Source organism: Protopterus annectens, chromosome 1.part1 (genome assembly GCF_019279795.1).
Source record: "Protopterus annectens isolate FY-2018-M chromosome 1.part1, PAN1.0, whole genome shotgun sequence".
Classification (NCBI taxonomy): Eukaryota; Metazoa; Chordata; order Ceratodontiformes; family Protopteridae; genus Protopterus; species Protopterus annectens.
This window is the reverse complement of record NC_056726.1, coordinates 42,936,846-42,958,590: the sequence shown is the minus strand read 5'-3', so window position 1 is coordinate 42,958,590 and position 21,745 is coordinate 42,936,846. Positions and strand designations below refer to the sequence as shown.

General features: G+C 38.9%; 1 protein-coding gene across 4 annotated transcripts in view; it reads left to right on the top strand.

Moving 5' to 3' along the window:
• The window catches only part of ARHGEF10 (Rho guanine nucleotide exchange factor 10), a 2,254,368-nt gene that overhangs the window by 1,522,916 nt on the left and 709,707 nt on the right, over positions 1 to 21,745 (top strand). For all 4 annotated transcript variants that reach the window (XM_044073505.1, XM_044073484.1, XM_044073499.1 and 1 more), the window contains 3 exons: positions 11,847 to 11,974; positions 12,124 to 12,224; positions 17,293 to 17,414. In XM_044073505.1, coding sequence (XP_043929440.1) covers positions 11,847 to 11,974; positions 12,124 to 12,224; positions 17,293 to 17,414 — 351 coding nt within the window. The remainder of the gene's footprint in view (positions 1 to 11,846; positions 11,975 to 12,123; positions 12,225 to 17,292; positions 17,415 to 21,745) is intronic.

The window sequence follows — 21,745 nt, the reverse complement described above, 5'->3', positions numbered from 1 at the left end:
ACAAAGCCCTTTTGGAGCCACCTCTGCAGAGCTACTTAAGTCTCTACAGGAAAAAGGCAAAGACTTACAAAACTTAAAACATCTGCTAGTCTCACCTGTTCCCAGATTTCATAGAAATTATCCTCAAAAACCTAGCTTTGTCAAGAGACAGTCCCCTCACCCCTCAGCTACTCAGTCCAAGGGATGCAGACATACCGGAAAACAATCTGCTCCGAGGTCTTCTACCACTTCCACTCCATCCTCCTTTCAGAGGCAGCCAGACAAAGGCAGAGCTCCTCCACTGTAACTCCCTCCCTTAACTAGCTCCACCCCCCATCCCTATGTCTTACCCTATCCCTACCATCCTGGCAGAAAATCACCTCAGACAAGTGGGTGCTTTCCATCATTGAGAGGAGATACTTTAAGACCTGGTAAGCTATCCCTCCCTTACAGGGGATACTGCAACCCCCTCAAAATCAGCTCCCACTACTCCAAACCATCCTCAGCCAACTTCTGTTTCAGGGTACTATAACCAGTAGCAGAAGATCAATTAGCCAAGGGATTTTATTCAAGGATATTTCTGGTTCCAAGATTAGATGGTCCTTGGAGACCCATCCTCGACTTATACCACCTCAATCTCTTCCTCAAAGTGCCTGCTTTCAAAATGCTAACTTTGCAGCATCTCCTTTCCCTCATACCTCAGCAAGCCTTCATGGTCTCCCTGGATTTGTAGGATGCTTACCTACATATACCCATCTTTCCCCCTTACAGAAGATATTTACATTTCTCTGTGGGTTCCTCTCATTTTCCATGTTTTGCCTTACCATTTGGCCTCTCCATAGCACCAAGAGTCTTCACAAAGTGCCTAGCCCCAGCCATTGCACATTGCAGACTGCAGGGCTTTCAAATTTACCCCTACTTAGACAACTTTTATATATTCTACACCAGAATCCACTCATCCTCTCCCAGCACTTGTGCAGGTTCCTACATAGACTAGGCTTCACATTAAATGGCCCAAAATCTCAAATGACTCCGTTCCAAGACATTGACTTCCTGGGGTGCAGGATCAGGACAGACGTGATGTCAGTCTTTGTCCCTCCACAGAAAATATAGTTTCTTTTTCAGTTCTTTCACTCCCTGCTACCTCTAGCATCCATCACAGCAAGGGAATTCCTCAGGATACTAGGATACATGGCTTCCCTGATTGACATGATCCCTCTTGCCAAAATGCACATGAGGAAGTTTCAGCGGGTTTTGAGAAACTCCTAGAGCCAACACTCTCATCCCTTGGATACAAAACTACCCCTTCTTCCATTCGTAAAGAAGGAACTCTCATGGTGGATTTCCGCCATTACCCTGAATCAAGGGGTACCATTGCAGGTGCACCCACCCAAACAGCATCTGTACACAGACACATCAGATTTAGGTTGGGGAGCCATCCTTCTCCATGCCAACAACCAGCACAAAGTTCAGGGGGAGTGGTCTAATCAGGAAAGGAAGGACCACATCAACCTTAGAGAGCTAAAGGCCTTATCCTTGCCCATGCAGACTCTTCAACAGATCCTTCTGCCAGGCACCCTACAGGTCATAACAGACAACATGACTGTCCTGTGGTATATAAACAAGCAAGGAGGAGTGAAGTCTTACCCCCTCTGCATTCTGGCAATAAATGTTTGGTCCCTGGCAGCAGATCTTCAAATTCACTTGCAAGCAGTCTACATCCCACCATAAGAAAACGGGGTAGCAGACGTCCTAAGCAGAACCTTATCAGCCTCCCACGAACGGATGCTCCATAGGGAGGTATTTCTTGATCTAATTCACAGGTGGGGCATTCCTCAGTCAGATCTGTTTGCCTCCCCCCAGAATAAACAGATGCCTCTCTTCTGCTCAAGGCACCCTCATCCACAAGCTTGGAAAGTGGATGCATTCTCCTTTTCATGGGAGGGAATGTTCCTTTATGCCTTCCCTCCATTTCCTCTGATTCACAAAGTTCTCCTGAAAATACAGAAAGACAAACCAAAAATCCTGCTGGTGACTCCCTTCTGGCCAAGACAGCATTTGTTTCCCCTTCTCAACCTTTAGGCCCAGGGCAATTACCACAGGTTACCTCACTGCTTTGACCTACTCACACAAAACAGGGGATCCCTGACTCATCCCCATCTACTCAATTTCAAACTGACAATGTCGGTGATAGAGTTCTGATCTGCTTTATGCACCTATACTCGGAGGATGCACTCACTGTCCTGCAGGAGGCCAGGAAACCAAATACCAGGAGAAATTACTTATCAGAGTAGAAAAGATTCTCCCAATGGTGCCTCAGGAAACAACAGGACCCATTTCTAGTTTCTGTTCCACTGGTCCTTTCCTACTACTCTTCAGTAAAAGTCCACCATCTGCCATTTCTGCTCGTCTTCCCTTGACTTCTCCCTTGGCCTCCAGACTGGAAGTCAATTTGTTTCTGAAAGGGTTCCTTCATATAAGACCTCCCTGTAAGCCAATTCCCCCTCCTTGGGATCTCAACTTTGTGTTGGAAAAGCTTACATTGCCACCTTTTGAGCTAGCCCACTCCTCCTCCCTTAAATTCTGCACATGGAAAACAGTTTTATTACTGGCCCTTACTTCTGCCAGGAGGGTTTCTGAGGTCCAAGCCCTTATGGCTTCTCCTCCCTACCTTATTTTTCATAAAGATAGGGTTTGTCTCAGAATTAACCCTTCTTTCATGCCTAAAGTACTCAACAAAATATCCTTAAACCAAACCATTAAGCTACCTGTGTTTTACCCGCAACCACAGAACTCCTCAGAAAGGGCCTTGTATTCCCTGGATGTTCACAGGCAACTGAGGTTCTACCTAGATAAGACAAAATCTGTCAGTCTGACCAACTTTTTGTCTCTTTCCATCCTAGAGCCCTTGCAAGGCAGTGTCTAAACACACCAGTGCCTCTCGGATTTCTAAGACAGTAGCCTTTTGCTACTCCTTTCATGAAAAGCAACTGACTTCACCTGGCAAAGCTCATTCCACTAGAGCAGCTTCCTCTTCAGCAGCCTTTTTTAAGGGAATTGATTACTCCTCTAACCTCGAGATTGCAACTTGGTCCTCTGTTCACACCTTTATCAAACATTATAAATTGGAACAGATCTCCAGGGCTAGAGCAGGGCTTGCTAGGTCTATCTTGCAGGGCCTCATTGACTCTGGTCCCCTTCTTACCTCCTATGCATCTTCCTAAAGAGCTGTGGTACCCTCCCTAAGGTTATGAATACTGCAACATGAGAATAGAAGGACATAGAATAGCTGTGTAAGAACTTACTATAACCATAGATGTCCTTCTTTTTCATGTTGCAGTATTCATTCCCACTCTCTTTTTTTCTTCTCTTGATTGGCAACTTTCATAGCACTGCTGGGGTGTGCCTGGGATACTGAAGCTTGGCTATTTCCTATTGCTCCTGGGGTCTCTTTCTCTCTTTGTGGCAGCCAGTTTCTGAGTTGGGTATATGCAGACGTCACAGTTATAGCCAATGTCAGTTTATGGCTCCTACGTTCTATGTCGCATGTACCCCTGAATGAAAGACTTTTGTATACTGGCCAGATGTCCGGTGCTGCAGGCAGCAACTCACTAAGGTTTTGAATACTGCAAAATGGAAGAGAAGGACATCTATGGTTATGATAAGTTCTTTCACAACTGTTCTTTACTTTTTTTTTTTTTTTGTGGTGGGGGATGTTGTGTATACTTAGTTTTTTCATTGATGATTTGTGCTGAAGATACAGAATTGCTTGAAGATGGCTGCACACTGATCAACGCTTAATTTCAGCTCTTCCAATGAAAACAGAAATGAAAAAAAGGAATGCCATTGAAATTGTTTTGGGGTAAAATTCAGTTACTGGATAATAAGTACACGTTCTAGATGACAGCAAATACAATTTTGGAGAACATGAAAAAAATAACCAGAAAAGGTGAAGAGAAAACATTGACCAGGATGAATTCTGCAGCTAAGAAGCAAAAAGCAGTTCATGCTTCATCTTTTGTTCAAAAGATGCCTTCCAGTAATTTAGAGGAGAATAGAAATCAAATATACTCAGATGTTATTAAAATAAAGCACTGAAACACTGTATCAACTAAAATAACAGAAGCCCAGAAAAAAATAGAGGACGCTTTAGCTAGCTATTCAGATGAACTGATAAAATTGCAAAAGTCAGAGGTTGAAATGAAGAAAAAATTGGCTGGCCATGAGGCTTTGCAAGAAGAACTTTTTCAAAAAATAATACAGTTAGACAACAGAGTGAGCAGAGAGAAAACCTGAGATTTTCTGCTGTACCAAAGATAGGAGAAAGAGCAGGTTTTATTAATTTTATGAAAACACAAATAAGAAACAAAACTGAAATCCCACAGCATGTATGGTAATTGAAAAGGCACATTGAGTGTATACTCCAAACCTGGCCACAAGAAAGCAGCCAAGACCTATCTTAGTAAAGATGCAGTCAAACCAGCAGAAAGAGTTGGTCCTGGCAAAACTTTGACAGAAGGGAAAAGTATTAAACATTGGAAATAGCAGAGTACTTGTGGAAAGCATATTTATCCCAGCAATTAGGGAATGTTAAGAGGTAGGTGTAATATTCAAGTTGCTGTATCCATCTGTCTTCAGAATATTTTTCCTGGAAGATCAAAGACATTTTTGGTGCAAAACAGGCTAAGAAAGAAATAAAAAAGTTTATCCAAGAAAAAGTGAACCGGCAAGCAGAGGGGAATCTGCTTCTCATTCGTCTGATAATAAAGTTCATCGAGAGACTTTACTAGTGAAACCTATCCAGTGTTTCAAATGAAAATGCTTGAAAGACAGAAAAAAACACAGAAATTCTCTAGAAGAATTGGGAGTACCTTGGACTTGAACCAGAGTGTAGTGTTGGGAGAAGGAGATGATCAGAAAGATGACCAGCAACACTGAAATTAGTGAATAAATGTGAGATTATAAAGCATCAATCACCTTTATGAAATATGGCTTTGCAGGCAAAAGAGGTTGAGAAAAGACTGGACGTTTGTTGGTTTTGTTAAACGTGTATGTGGATTGTAAAGCATATACCCACCATTATGTTTTTAATGTTTAGAAGCATACTAAAAGAAAAAAAAATAAGTAAGTGTAAGTAAAACAATTGGGTTCTTATTAGTATTTGTATAAAATATTTCATGATATAAACTGCATGCTGTGTTATAAAACAGTTTTGTAAAATGTGCAGTCAGGAGTATTTTAAATCTGTGAGCGTAGTCTTTTCAGTGGTTGTTGTATATGTTAAATTCATTGAAATAAACAAGTACTTTTTTAAGTTGTAGAAAATATAGATTTTACAGTTTAAGCAAAAGAGATGAAGGTCTGAACAAAAACAAGGTTAAGTTATTATAATGCTGTGATCAGGGCTGCCTGGGTGGAGGTGGAGATGTAAACGTGCACTGCTTATTATGTTATATGTAGACCTATGATGATAATTTCTCATTGTTTTTACAAAGGTGGATGCCTAGATTAATGTACTTTGCTTGAGCTACAAACTTGTAAAAAAAAAAAAAACTTGAAAATCAAAATGATGAAAATCATAACCAATATTAATCTTGCATCTGCAAAGATATTAGCTTGTTTTGTTTTTTTTTCATTTTTTATTAGCAAATATTCTCAGTAACATACAATAAGTCTGCAGCTGAAGGCAAAAAGGCAGGTAAACCAGATAGATTTTGTTCAGAGTGATATGTACAAGGATTCCTTCATGCATCTGCAAGTCATTAGTTTTTTTTATTCATGACTACATTTGAATGGGGACAAGTTGTCTGCAGGTGCAAGCAGTTAATCTTCAAACTTCTGTGAATCATTTGCTGAGGAAATGCAAAATGTAATGGTACAATGACAAGCAGTTCAGTGAAAAATAAAATTTGAAGTTCTGAGAATTGAGTAAGAAATAGTAGCCTCCCCAGCAGCCTTAGTAATTTACTGCAGTTAATAAAACAGTGCATAATTTAGCTATATTTAAGGATAGCCAGTGCACTTTTTCTTGTGGTGAAAAGTAAATGTTTTCTGAAAGCATACAAGCTGTTTTCATATCTAGGACTGGAATATAGATAAGAAAGGAATAGACAGCAATTGATGTAAGTGTGAACACTGGTTGTCACATGTGCTTTAGCATGAGCAACCTAAATTTTAGATCAGATAATGTCTGTGAGCGCATTTTTGATTTGGGGCAGTTGCTCCAATCTTGAAGGTTAAACTTCATTAGTTAAAAATGCACATCATTTTGTGTGTTTTTTTCCTAAGTTAATAGGGTATGGAGGTGTTATGAAAATGTATTTAGCTGATTTTTGTTTGAGGGTTTTTATTAAAACAAAAGTCTTGAGAAATGTAGCATAGGTTCAAATGGAGATGAGAAGCAACTGTACAAAAGACCAGCCTGACAAACATTAATGTGTGCATGTAAGAAAAACATTGAAAATACACTTTGAAAACAACTGTCATGTATAATATCTGGAAACAATAGCTTTTTATCCTAATGGCTGCTGTATCCATAATATCTTGGAATGTAAATAGCTTTATAATTATAGAGAAAAAGGAAAGAGTACTGAATTATATTAAGAAATGCAGAGTGCAAATAATGATGCAGGAGACACATTTGGAAAGAAATGAGCGTGTGAATTTGACAAAGAAAGGATTCCAGAATAGATATTCAGCAGAATGTCAGGTTCAAAAGAAAAGTGGAGTAATAATAATGGATTGCTATAGGAGCTATAATAGTGACAGAAGAGGAAAAAATGACAATAATGGTAAATTTGTATTAGCAAGAGCTACTGGCAAAGGAAGAAGATTATACTAGCAAGTAGTTGTATTCCACCAGGAACTATTATTATGGAGCTAAAGTAAATTTTGGAAGAAATAATCAGATTTCAGTACAGAATATTACTTATACAGTAAGTAGGGACTGAAACTTTGTTTTGCAACAGCAAGGACATATCACAGGAACTGAGAATGGAAAATATAACAAAAAATGGTTGTTTTCTGAAGAAATTTAGGAACATTTAGCATTTTGCTTCTTGAACTAAATATTGTAGCATTGCATCTTTAAATATATATATATATATGTGTGTGTGTGTGTGTGTGTGTGTGTGTGTGTGTATGTGTATATATATATATATATATATATATATATATATATATATGTGTGTGTGTGGGTGTATATAAACATTATATGTGCGTTTTGTTTAGTTTTTATCTGATCCTTTTCACCTGGGTGTACCTGCAAATGGTCCATTAAGCTCAGTGCTCTATCCCAGTAAACAAATATAAACAAAATAAATAAATAAATAAAATGTTTGGCATAGAAGATGAAAATACAGTAGCAGGAATGCGGACAGAATTTACATATTATTCCTCAAAGTACAATAACCACACTAGACTGGCTGGAATTATATTTCACATGAACATGTGCATTTAAGTGAAAGCTTTGATATGTGTCCAATAACTATTTCAGATCATGCACTGATAAAAATACAGGAAAATGAAGTAAAAATGAGCCTGGCGCTTTCTCGCCTACCTGTTAAAAAGAGAGTACGTTAAGGAATAGATAGTGGAAATTATTTGGTAATTATTCAGAAAAATAGAATTTTTTTAGAAGGAATAGCTAGTGAGCAGAATAAAATGAAAATGATGTTTAAAAATAGGGTAGAAATACAAGAGATATGGTTAAGAAATAATAGGAATTATTTAGTGGGGTTGACAAAAGTTAAGTATTCCAGAATAAGGGGATTTTCACAGAATAAGAAGAGGAACAACTGCAAAAAGCTAAAGAGAAAATAGTGAATATTTGGATAATATGAATGAGTTTAGAAAGTTTGGAATTAAGCAAATGATCTGATATTGCCTCCTTAATTTACCCTCATGACAGGGTCTTGAATCCGACCCTCGGATCCGGCTCAGCAACTTTCACAGACTTAGATCTGACTGTCAAGCTCCTCCCTCATACCCACAATACCCTGCTTCTACCCAACTACCCCTGAACCCGTTTGCCACTCAGTGAGTTCAGTTGCAGATTCCCGCTCTTTCAAGCTGTTAGCTGGTTTTGAAAACAATTTGTAAGTGCCTTTTTCTATTTTCTCCCTCTCCTAGTGTGTGTGTGTGTGTGTGTGTGTGTGTGTGTGTGTGTGTGTGTGTGTGTGTGTGCAAGGGTGTATATATATGTGTGTGTGTGTGTGTGTGTGTGTGTGTGCAACTCTTACCTATCACTTTTCCTCTTTAAAAAAAAAAAAATTATTACTGATTAGTCATAGCTTAGTTTAAATTTCAGCTTTGAGTTTAAGTTTAGGTTTAGAGTTAAAGTTAAAAGACAGAGTTAGATGTGTACTTATAGAGTTTTAGAGTGAAACCTTGTTGAGTTGTATGCACTGCCCGTTATTTTTGGTGGGTTCATCTTGGCTACTATGTCGGACAAACTGGTTCCAGGCTTTAAACGCTGTACTACTTTGTGGGCATAAATTCCCCAACCAGGATGAACAGGAGGAGTGTGTGTACTGCCTGGGAGCTATCATTTAACTGCTGAGTGTTCCATCTGTGTGGCTTTTAACCCTCAGGCTTTCTTCCTTCTGAGGCTCAGACCCCTTCTCAGTCTTCTACCTCCTTGGCTTCCACTAAGGAGTCCAAAAACCTCCTCATTCTAAGAAGCCTAAGAAATCAGCAGATTCCTCGGATCCACCAAAATCAGCTCCCCTCTCAGATCCTAAAGTTCCCTCGAATCCGTGGGAGATCATCACCATTTCCATGACTCCGTCATTGGTTCCAGCTTCGGTTTCTACTGCTGCAGATCTGAGGGCTTAGACAAAATCTCCATTTCTCTCCTACAGGTCTAAACACTCAAGGCTGCCCTTGAGCTTCATCCAGGTGCTATAGAAGCTTGTCCGAGGTGGACATGGACAGGTTGATGAGGAAATTTCTTAAGGCCCAGATTCAGTTGGGGGTAGTCTTGACTTCTGATATTGCAGCTAAGCATATGTGGGAAAAGACTAAGCAAATAATAATAAACTGAGAAACAAACCTCTTGTTTATGGCTATAAATAGTAAGAGACAAGTAGTGAAAATGTTTTTAGTCCCTTTTTCAATTATTGGTTAGGCATGTTTTTATCAACCAGAGGTAAAGTTGTGGACGGTAATTAATAAAGAGTTGAAGGAATATATCTGGGAGGCAAAGAGGGTGAGAATTAAGTGGGATAAGTCTCCCAACATAAGAATTTGCTCTAGACTTACCTGATTTGAAGGGATATTTTAGATCTGTACAGCTAAGGCTCATGCACATGACCCAAGCACGGTGTTATAATTCAAACTGGAAAGGGATTATGATGAACTGTGGGGGGGGGGGGGCTGAACTTCAAAAAAATAAGGACAGAGTGGAATTTTGAATGTAAATACTTAAGCGGAATAATAACCATGATACAAGAAATTATATTCATATAGTTACAGAATGAAATCTAAGAACTAAAGCAGTGCATGAATGGAGAAAGGAGATTTTGCCAGTAGGGATGACTGCAAGTACTGGTACAGGAAATGGGAAGGAGTGGACTGGAAATTACTGGAGAAAACTGCCAAACTAAGTTGTTATGAGCAACTAACTAGAGTGAGAATGGTAGTGGAGTGGGAAGAAGCCAAGAAGAAGATGTGACTACATGTTGGACACTGCCTTCTCTATCAGGGATTGTTATCAGAGTACAGAGAGAAAGGGATAGGAAAGTCCTAAGTGAAAGACCTGCTCTGGTAGAGTTTTTTTTCAAATGTAGAACAGAAACTGCTGTTAGAAAGGGGATAATTAGTAGGTTATATAAATATTGCATGATGACTATTAAAGTCAATCAAAGGCGGTTAGAACAGATCGGGAAGGAAAAACTGAAAAAGCAATTTACAAGGGAACATTGGGAGAATATATGTAGGCCTCCCAGGTGTGCTACAAAAGCCAGAAGGTTTAGGATTTTAGCTTAGAAGTGTTTGCATGGGCATTTGTAAACCCCAAGGAGACTGCAAAGCATTTTTCCTCAGGTGGATAGCAAATGTTGGAGACATAATAAAGGAAGAAAGAGGTAACTGGGAACATGTGTTTTAGAATTATAATGAATTGGCAGATTTCGTAAAATCCTTACAAAATACACTGCCAGAATTACTGAGGGATCAAATGATTGTAACTAAGGAAATTATTTTTTTAAGCTGGGACACAGGATCCGAATGGTCTACAGGTAGTAAGGCCTTATAAAGTTTAATTCTTTTGGCTGGCAAAAAAAAAAAAACATGTACTAGGAAATGGAAATCAAAATCCAAACCAACTGAGGTTGATGTATTGAATACTGTGAAATAGATAAAAAACTGGTTTGGAATGGAAAGGAGCAAATTACGTAGAAATAAATGGAAACTGTGTAAACAATACATGTATAATCATGCTCGAAGTGAGGTTTGAGTGAAAGCAAATTTGAGTGATTTGTACAATGTTGTTCTGAAAGACAGTTGTTTTAAAGAAAGAGAACATGTAATGTATAATGTGTATAAATGAAAAAAATATGTTTTGTTTTCTTTTAATGTATGTGCACCTTTTTCTTAAGTGATATTTTAATAAAGGTGTTTAAAAAAGATACAGTATTGCTTGTTTTTATGGTTTTGGTAGTTATCGTCTGTGGATTCTTGTTTTGGACTGGTCCCTGCCATGATTGTGGAGTTTTACAGACATAAGCTATATAATTTCTACAGTTGCAGGTAAATTAGTCACTAATTAAGGAAGTAGTGGTCCTGGCAGTAGGACAGGTCAGAAAAATTGTTAGGTCAACTGACACCCTTTGCTTATCCACAAAGTGGTGTACTCCTCAACTCAAAGTTAAGGAGAAAAAAAAATCTCTTCTGCACTATTTTAACACTAGCAAACTGCAACAACTGCAAAAAGTAAAATGCTATAGATATTACCACTTTCTCACAATTAACACATCAGATGGAGCGCAAATGCAATATCAGCATTCATAAATCAGTGACATTACTTCTGTCATGCACTATCAGTATCTGCAGATTGCACCCTTTAACGGCTTATGCCTGAGGCAGCTGCCTCCTTCACTCCATTTATGGTCCGGCAGGGGCACGTCATCAGCAGGCCACTATTTGCATAAACTTGGATAGCCTTGCACTGCTTAGCTTTATAAATCATACATCTGACATTCCAGAACTCCACAAACACAGTGCGCAGCCCTTGTGACTACCATGTCTGCAAATAGCAAGTCCTTTTTTTTTATCCTTTTTGGGTGGACTGAGCTTTATGTTTTATGTTATATTATGTTTTGTTTATGTTTTTTGTTTTGTTTTGTTTAGCTGTTTTGTGATTTGTGATATATTTATTTTTAATATTTAGCTGCATTTTTTAGTTTGTATTTAATTTTGCCACTCTACTCTAAGGGACTTGTTTTCCATTAAAGTGTATGGCAAAATTTTCTCATTATATTCTGTGGGTAAACACATCTGGTTTGGCGTGTTTTTGTTAGGATGATGTAATTTCCTTAGATATTTTTATTATATACAGTTTGAACTAGATGCATGCTTTTATTGTACCCCAAACTTAAAAGTCCAAAATATGTATGGGGATCTGAGGTATGATGTGTCAGATATTCTACAGTTTACGTTGTAGGAATGAGTTGTTTGATGACTGGAGAAGCAAACTGATTAAGCCAAAAAGACAAGAGCTATGTAAATTAGTTTTTTTAGTGCTTCATTAACTGTATTTTAGTTTTCTGTTAGATTTCTGTTTTAATATGGAAAGAACAGATTTCCTAAACATTTAATCTACATTTGAGATATGCATGCTCATCTGTTACAATCGTATTTTGTTTCAGAATTTGAATCCAGCTGTTGCAAATGATTGGTCATTAGGATTGAAAAGGCTGATAATGAAAAAAGAAGAAGAAATAAGAGCTGCAGATCGCTGTAGAATCCAACTCCAACTTCCTGGCAAACATGACAAGTTAGTAGTCTTTACACTTGTGCTTTTATGCATTTAATAGGGAGGAAGGAATGCGCACATTTCTTTTTAACATATGCTTTATATAGGAATATTCATGTCTGCTGATGTCTAACAAGTATGAACACTTGTCTTTTTTTTCGTTTTGGCAGACATGGAAGACCTGTATTCTTCACAGCAGTATTTAATACATACACTCCTGCTATCAAACAATCTTGGATCAGCTGTTTACAAATGGCCAAGCTGGCCTTGGGTAAGGCACAGTTGCATTAACACTAGAATGAACTAAACTAAAAGAATAGAAAAGTAACAGTATATGTTTACTTTCCATGATGCTGAATATCTGATACTAGCAAGAACTTGCAAATTGTTAACTTGTTTTTACATTCTTTCTGTATACTAAAAAACAAAACAATTTCTAATGGCAGTGTGTAAACCAACCACTTAATATTAAAGAAAGTCATTTAAAAACAATGCAGTTTTGATTGGTGACCAAACTGTTGGAGGGCCCACTTAGGATGGAGGTTGAGGGTCTTGATACTGATATGTATTTCTTTTGGAGAGGATCATAAGTAACAACAGCTGATGAAAGATGTCTAGCAATGACAGGTTTTAAGAAAATAAAATGTGCTGATAAGAGGTCGATGACACATTTGAGCTTCTGTATGTTTGTGTGTGTGTGTGTGTGTGTGTGTGTGTGTGTGTGTGTGTGCATGTGTCATGCATTTATGTGTGTGTGCATGTATTTGTGTGTATATAGATGTGTGTGAATGTGGGTCTGTGTGTGAGTGTGAGTGTGTGTGCATGTACACACGTACACTAGTAGGATTGCACTGCAAGCTGAAAGCCACTAGCAGCCAACAATCAGTGACCATCAGTCTTTTCCCATCCGTGGTCTTCTGCCTCAGTACCCTACTGATTAGCCGTGCTTGAGAGCAGTGTAGGATTATTTCTGCCTATAAGGGAAGGACATAGCGAGAAGTTATGTCTTAAAAAGCCGAACAGCCGTAGAGAATAAGAGCAGGAACAGATATAAGGACATTGCAATAATCTGGATGGTCTACAAGTCAGCGGATCCAGAAAACAAAAAAATCCATGGTTTATCATATAGGCAGCATGGAAAGGTGAGAATCACTAAAAGCTTTGGTATGAGAGAGGCATCCCTATGCATAGATAAATAAATACAAAGTGGCAGTGTTGACTGGAATACACTTAACTCTACCATGGAGTGTGTTACTCAGTTTGCAGATGGGCCTGATCAGGATTAAGTCAGTCAGTGCCATACTGGAATAAGACCTGGCAACTCAACAAAGGGCACAGATATCTTGCCTCTTCCCACTGATGATCTGATAACATGGTTTACTTCACCTTGTACAAGAACCAAACAATTGCCAAGAGTTTTGAAGAACTTGAAAACACTGAAAAACAGAAACAAAGACTTTTCTTCTCTTCCTGCAGCAAGTTTCATTTTTCATTGGTAAAAAAAAGTTGAGAGTTAGGAGGGAAAACTTAGGGAATATTGGGAAATAAGGAGTCAGTAACTGCATTTCTGTCACTTTGGATAGACATTGCCCACGTGAGAAGAGTACACATTTTCTAGTTATTTTTGATGTTCCAGAGAATCAAGACCTGGTTCTGTCTTACAATCACAAATGGATATCAAAGCTTCAGTCATCTGCATGTGTATTGTTCCACTTTATGCCCTTCATCTAGCCAGTATTAGTTTGCATGTTTTAAATTCTTTATAAGGCAGTTACCTGGCTATATTTATGATGCCATTGTGTTACTTGGCTGTACAAACCAGCTCATTTGTTCATATTCATGCTCTATATATACGCCGATCCATATACATAACATTCAGAAGCTCACTTGTGTTGGAACATGGATCATGCGCACATGTGACATGTAAAGCAACTCATGTTCACAGCTTAACAGGTTTCTCTTTGACATAAGTTCGAACATGAGGAGGACCCAGCAAGATATCAAAAACCTAGCCTGATGAAAATGCATTTCTTTTTAAGTTCTATTTCTATACTGCTCTTTAACTCCATATAGATGCTTTGGTGGCTGGGGTGGGGGGATCGCAACTCTACTATTAAGTCCCCTGGTCAAGTGAGTAGTTTTGTGTTTTACATACAAGCTAATGAATCGCAACGTTTGTGTATTACTGTTTTTTCAAGATAGTAGCAGCTCCTCATTGAAAAGCAGCCATGAGGTAATACGGTTTTATTTTAGGTGGGTAGGGATTTTTTGTTTGATTCACACCAGGGGATGTACTACTGCAACCCCGAAAGTTCGAGTAGGTAAAAGCATTGCACATAATGCAAAGGTACAAAAAGGAATCTTTGCATCATTTTATGACTATATGTAATGGTTAAGATTTTTTCCTGACAGACACTAAAGTCCAGGATTCAATCCCAGATTGTGGTCACAGTCTGTGGAGATTGTCTGCTCGCCTTATGTCTGTGTGATGTTCCTTTCACTTCTCAAAAACGCCTCAAGCGTGGAAGGTACCAGGTTCAAACTCATCCCTCCCAGTTGAATTTGCCAGGTCTACCAACATAATCTACCAAAATGAACAAAGTCATGAATATCTGCACAGAATGTATTAGCTGCCTAGGGTGGCCACGGTGGTGCAGTGGTTAGCGTTGCCGCCTCACAGCAAGAGGTTCTCTGGTTCAATCCTTGGCTGGGGTGTCTTCCGTGTGGAGTCTGCATGTCCTCCCTGTGGTCACGTGGGTTTCCTCCGGGTGCTCCAGTTTCCTCCCACATCCCAAAGACATGCTGTAGGTGGAGTGGACACTCTAAATTGGCCCTAGGTGTGAGTGTGTGCCTTCTGTGGAAGGTTGGGTGCTGGCCTGGCAACTCGACACTGTAAAACTCCACTGCCAACCATGAGTGGACAGGTGATCTGCTGTGGTGACCCCTAACCAGAAAAAGCCAAAAGAAGAAGAAGAATGTAGTAGCTGCCTGTCAGGAGAAAAGCTGTGCAAATAACTAGTTTAGGATTCATCTTTGGTGTGTAGTACCCTACAGGTAGGAGAACATGGATCACAGACTGCACACCATATCAGGACTAGCCACTTGGCTGTGTAAAAATTTACTATAGGTGATTTGCTCATTTCAACTGATTCTGTCAAAAGAGGCATAGGTATTTGTCAGTGCTAAGTAGGTTGAGGACCTATTCTGACCTACACCAGAAACCTGTGTTAAAGGTGGGAGAAGTCTGTATACCCCTGTTGACCACTGTGTGACTGCCATAATGCTCAGCAGCTTTTGGTAAGTAAGCTACTGACTTGCCAGTGTCCAGTTGCCCAGACCGGGTTACCTGGATAGCTTTATTAAGCAAAATATGGATGTAAAATCAGTCAACCTCCCAAAAAATGAACTTAGTATTGCTACACTAATTACAGGCTCAGTAATACGGTGCAGTTTTGAAGTGGATGACATGACAATGAGCAGCAGACTGGGTGTCCTGTGTATCCAGAAATGCTGTAGGAATTGTAGTGAGAAAGTCTTCTGAAGACAATGAGGGATGTAATCAGAATTAGTGACAGATTCATATCAGTTGGACTCCACTTTAATGACAGTTTGCATAATTTTAGCCTATGTTCCAGAGCAGGGCTGCGGTGGTGAGGAAGAAAGGGCATTCAGGCAGCAGTTGTAAAACCCCTGGGTAAAGTGAGACAGAATGAATTGGTCTTTAGAACAGAGATCTGAATGCTTATGTTTGGACAGACAGAACAGGCTGTGCGGATTGCCTGAGTTGATATGGTTGGTGAATCAGGAATAATGAATGACAGGTCATGCTAGACTTCTGTCTGGCAGATGACTCAAAGGTGACCAACACATGGTTTGCCCAAGTGAAGCAATGGAAAGGTCACATACAAGAGTGATGAGCATGCTCAGGCAGATTTCCTCCTAGCATGGAAATGGCATTGGGGTCAGATCAGAAATTGCAGTGATTCCTATTGAAACAGTCGTCCCCCAGCATAAACCACTGGTGGCGCAGTCAGCTGCAAGCAGTAGACAGAAAAATACTGTAAGATCGTCAGAGACTAAGCTGAAGACTTGGAAGTTTGCGTGAGGGAAAGCACTGCAGCTCAAGGAAATACAAGTTCCAGCACCTCAAAAAGAAAAGGAAAATGATGACGCTGAAGGCAAATGTAAAGTAGCATCTGTTAAGGCGATCCAACAGGTGTGCCGTTAACCTTGGTGCGGAAATGGGGTACATAAGGAAAACTGGTGATAGAGTGCAGAAATGCAGGAGGTTATCAAAGAAAGTAGGAGACGTGGGAGACGGAAAAAGGTAAACCAGGCTAGGAAGGAATACTATTTGGCTAACGAAGAGGTTGAAGAAGCAGCTGCAGTTGCATAGAAAAAGGTGTCCGGGAAACTGCACCAGCTTTGAGAGTGGCTCAACAATCGGCACAAAGAAACTCTTTCAGGTTGCAAGGCAGTGACAAACAGGTAAAGAAAATAGTTATAAGATGACATTTGTAAGGGATGCCAGCAAAAATCTGCTCACTAGTCCTGAGAACATCGAGGGAATATGGAAGGAGTACTTCCCAAATTGTATGAATGAAGAAATCCCTACAGAAGTTGTACTGTCTCGTGCACAGCCTACAGTGACAGAGAAAAAGGACACAACCCCAGGAAGAAGCATGACGTTCACTAAGGAAAATGAAGTCTGGGAAAGAAGCAGACTAAGACGAAGTCATGACAGATATGATCAAAACATTGGGTGCAGTAAGGGAGAAATGGGTCTTTAGGGTACATCACAGTATGGAGAGAGAGAGAGAGAAAGTAAATTACTGTTTTTTTTTTCCCCCAGTGGAGGAAGAGAGAACAGACTAGCTCTAGATTTCTGTTTGCTACCAAGGTGAAATAGTGTGTTTCTATTGGTTGGTGTACTCTACCAAGCTTTTTCTTGCTGTTTTCCATTGTGAAAAATAAGTACTTTTCTTCCTTTTTTCTTTTGTAAAAGGCTGTAGTTAACATAAAAGTTATTTTACCTACTATGTTGTGGTTCTAGCAATTTTTGTAAGAATTTCAGTTAGAACCTTGATTTATACACTTAGCAGAAACCTGATGCGCATGTTTTGCTGACAGCAGTTGCTTAAAACCTTTTGCGTATTTTCAGATATGTTTTTATTTTGTTAAATAAATTGTTGTAGTTTGGGTTTATCTCTGTTGCTTTTAGTAAATAAGTGAAAAACACTATGATGTGCTGCCTCTTAACCTTTTTTTAACTATCTCCACTGCTCCCACTGCAACATAAATAATGCTACGTTTTGTATTGTTCCCTATCCGTTATACAGAAGAAGATAACCAGCTGGGCTGGTTCTGTGTAGAAGATGAAGGAAACCAGATAAAAAAACAAAAGCACCCACTTCTTGTCAGACAAGTGCCTGTCATGATGGCAAAACAACAAGAATTCAAGGTAATCTGTTGTTAATTATTTGATGTTTTAGCTGAGTAAACAAGAATTCAATGTACTTTGTTGTTAATTATTTGATGTTTTAGCTGAGTAAACAAGAATTTAAGTACTTTGTTGATAATTATTTGATGTTTTAGCCAAGTTTGCTAATCTAGTCTATTTCCTCATGTTACTTTTTTATGTAAAGCAAAACTCAAACAAACAACAAATGTATTATATGTACAGTATCATTAAGTTCTGAAGTGCCATTGTTAATTATTATAAGAAATGTATTTCCTCATTATAGGCTCATAAGTGGTTAGTAAGCTGTCGACTCAAGACTCATTTTAAGCCTAGTTAATTTTACCCAAAATGTAAAAAAATACTGCTGACAGGTGTTAATACCCAAAGGAATTTTATGAGTTACGATCCAGGCTTGAAAACATCAAGCGTTCACAGGCTGCTCCTGTCCCTTAGGGATATAGGTCCCAAACCAATGGTAGATTTGTGATTTCCCATCCATCAGTCCAAGTTACATTTGAATATGGTTGTGGACGAGCTTTGCTTCACATGGATGGACAACCTGTTCCAGAGAATGGGTAATCTTTGAGCCACATACCTCTCCCTCCAACATGTCCTGTTTGTCATCAACAAGATTTAGGTATTTAGAAATGGTATTTCTGATGTTGTTTGTTTTGCAGTTGAGCAAAAAGTCCATCAATGTGGGATCAAAAGATGCCTTGTAAGCTAGGCATAAATGTCCACCCAGCATTGTTTTTTGGGAGGAACCTGTGTGGTCTCTCAGACTGTTTCAACTGCCTAGGCAGATACATGCTGAATGGTCTGTTGTACTCAATTATTGCTCTGATGAGATACAAGTATGGTGGAACAATGACCTCTTTGGAGGTCTATGCCCTTACTTATAAGTTATGTAACCTAAAATTATTTTCTCCCCACAGTAGACAAATGGTGTTCAAAGGTCAGGTTACTATCAACATGCATTCCCAGATGCCTGACCACTGGGTGTATTTTTAGGGGTGTATTATCAATGTGGTAATTTCCAGGGATGGCCATCTTTCAAAAGGGTTCTCTTTCACATCAAGTTTTAGTCTGTGGTTCTGACACAAGTTATTTGTCTGCATCCGGCCCTCTTGAATGGTATCTGTGTCTTTAGGGAATTCGGTGACTACTCCTATTTTGCATACATCTGCATACTTAGTTAGCCACAGGCCCCTGGTGTTTGCCTTGTCTTCGGAGAAGTAGATACCAAAAAGAAGAGGCTCCAGCAACCATCCTTGGAAACTCCACTAATGACTAGTCTTTGCAGTACAAGAGAGGGGCTGTCAAATATATAAAAATTATTTTTATGCTGGCAGTAGTAGTTTAGGTACATTGAGAACTGTGAAGTGTATCAGCTATCATTAACAGTTATTTATTAAAACATAAGACCAGGAAAGAAAAAATGTCTGGAGAGCAAGTAATCATGTCTGTGATATGGTGTTAGGTTTTGTTTTGTGTGTCACAGCAGCATCTAGTAAATAATCTAAAGCGGAAAACCGTAGAGGCAGCTTTTGTGGAAGTGACTGCAAATTCTAGAGTATATATATGTTTTTTTTTCCCTGAGGTGCCCTGACCTCTGGATTGTTATGTTAATAAACAGAGAAGTTGAGGGAGGGGATTAGCCCCATAAGAGATACCCATTCTTTAGAAAATGCTGTTAATGCATTATTTTTGGCTCTGGAACACCTCACCTCATTTCACTCTCCCTTGCTGTCACTCCTCGTATGAGGTCATCTGTGAAGAACTGAGGTATATATATCCATGAAATTCACTTTGTTCCCTTTTCTTTCTAATTTGTGGAGTCCACTGTGAATAATTGCATCATGTTTAGTTAACATGGTATTATTTGACCTTAGTGCATCTAAAACTTTGGCTGGTTATCAGAGAAGATAAGAAGACTGAGAAGCACAAAGGCATTTATTTTGCGAGGGGACAAGCCCCACTGCACCCAAGAAGGTGAGGCCCCCCCAGATTTTATATATCAGGGCAGTTCTTGAATGTTCAAGTTCATCAAACATCAACATGCTTAATGCTAGTATAAATTTCATAGATATATAGATATATTTGTATTTTATATATATATATATATATATATATATATATATATATATATATAGATATATATATATATATATATATGGGTCTACCTGATAAAACTGACACGAGAAAACACTGACAATGAAAGTTCAAAAACACAAAACTTCACATGCCCAACAAACCACAATCCCAACAATCAACAAACAAAACAAATCCCCTGTCCAAAAAGCACACACAACACAAGCACACCAAAAACCTTACAAACCTACACTAAACCTTACATACACAACTATCTGTGCACTAACCTTAACCCAAACCCTAACATCCGCCACTATCGCACACTCACCTAAACCGCGCCCTAACCCTAACTCACTTAATCTGCCCCTAACCCTAACCCCACACTTACCTTAACATGTTGGTGTTCTCAGCGTAGGGATTTTCAACTGTCGATCATCTCCATTGTCGATCTTCCGGTGTCAGTTTTCTCGTCGTCGGCATTTTGCAGTTTTAGTGTTATCAGGTAGACCTATATATATATATATATATATATATATATATATATATATATATATATATAGTTCCCCTTCTAATGGTCGACATTTCAAAATATCGACATTTATATGGCCGAGACCATATGATCGACATTTGAAATGTTGACCATGGGGGAACTGGCATCACGCTACAGTGTGGAATGGAAAGATTTCCACTTCCGCACTGATAAGAAGAAAGAAAGAAAAAAGATAAAGAGAAAAAAAGATGAACTAGGAGTTATAATATTATAAACAAAAAAGAACCTTGTTCATATATTGAGAGGAAAAAATAGCAGCAAAAGTAGACTTTGAAGAAATCTAATTTTCTAATAAATTCGAAGGACTATATTTATTAAGGATTTCACCGACATAGAAGTCTGATGATGAAAAATAAAAGAAGAAAGAGGGTTTAACATAATTGCCTAAGGCAGAAGTTAGTCAGGATTACAACTAGGGCAAAGCCAGTGTTTTTTTGGGTATATTTTAAGTTTTGGTTTGAAGTTAGAGAGGAAATAGAGGTGAGATCAGGAGGAAGAAGGAAATAGAGGTGAGATCAGGAGGAAGAAGGTTCCATTTTTTGCCAACTACATTAGAGAAGAGAGCATCGCCTGCTCTGTCGTTGGGTTTGCTGGAGGAGATAAGTAGTTTATATGAGGAGCGCAGGGAGTTTAGATTCAGGTAGGGAGTAATAAGGGTAGATAGAATTGGGGTCTTCCTTGGCTGGTAAAGTATTTTGTGGGCCAATGTAATGTGGTTAAACCCAAGTAGATTTTGAAATTCAAGCCAGCCTAGTTGAGATAGATTCTGGCAATGGTGTGTTCTAAATGGTTGTCCAGTGGCAAATCTAGCAATGCTATTATAAGATTTAACCAGTTTAGATAGATTACTTTTTGAAAGGTGAGTATAGATAGTAGAAGCATATAGAAGTGAGGAGATAAGGTGGGAGTGGGCGATACTTGTTTTAGCTAAAGGAGTGAGGAATGGCTTAATTCTGTAGAGGGCACCCATTTTTTTGTTGTCTATATTTACAGTATTGTTGATATGCTCATTGAAAGTAAGGTGGTTGTCAATAGTAACCCCTAATAGTTTTGTTGTTAAGTCAGGTTGTATGAGAGTACCATTCTTTGATAGGACAGTGAAATCACTAAGGGTGTGCTTTTGGGTTGGTGAAAATAGTAGGAGCTTCGTTTTTTTGGGGTTAAGTAGAAGACAGCGTTGAAGAAACCAAGACTTGACTTTATTAAATGCTTCTTGTGTTTTTAGTAAAAGTTCAGATGTGGTCTTAGCTGAGCATAAAATTGTTGAGTCATCAGCATATTGTAAACATGTAGTTTGTGGAATAGCTAAGTGTAAGTCGTTAATGAAAATTGAGAAGAGGAGTGGACCTAAAATAGAGTCCTGAGGGACACCTAGGGTGACAGGCAGTAGGGAGGATAGTTGATTATCCCATAGGACTGCTTGCTGTCTGTTAGTAAGATAGGCTCTGAACCAGTTTAAAGCCTGAGTATCGAATGCAAGGTGTGTAAGAATGTTTATTAATAGCTGGTGATTAACCATATCGAAAGCTTTAGACAGGTCTATAAAGGGAGCTGATGTGATGATGTTGTTTCTGTTTTGGTTAATTTTTGTTTTTGAGTTGCAGAAGGACTGGAGGGCAGTCGTAGTACTGTGGTGAGGCCTGAAACCATGTTGGCAATCAGCTAGCAAATTGTTTTGAGTTAGATGGTT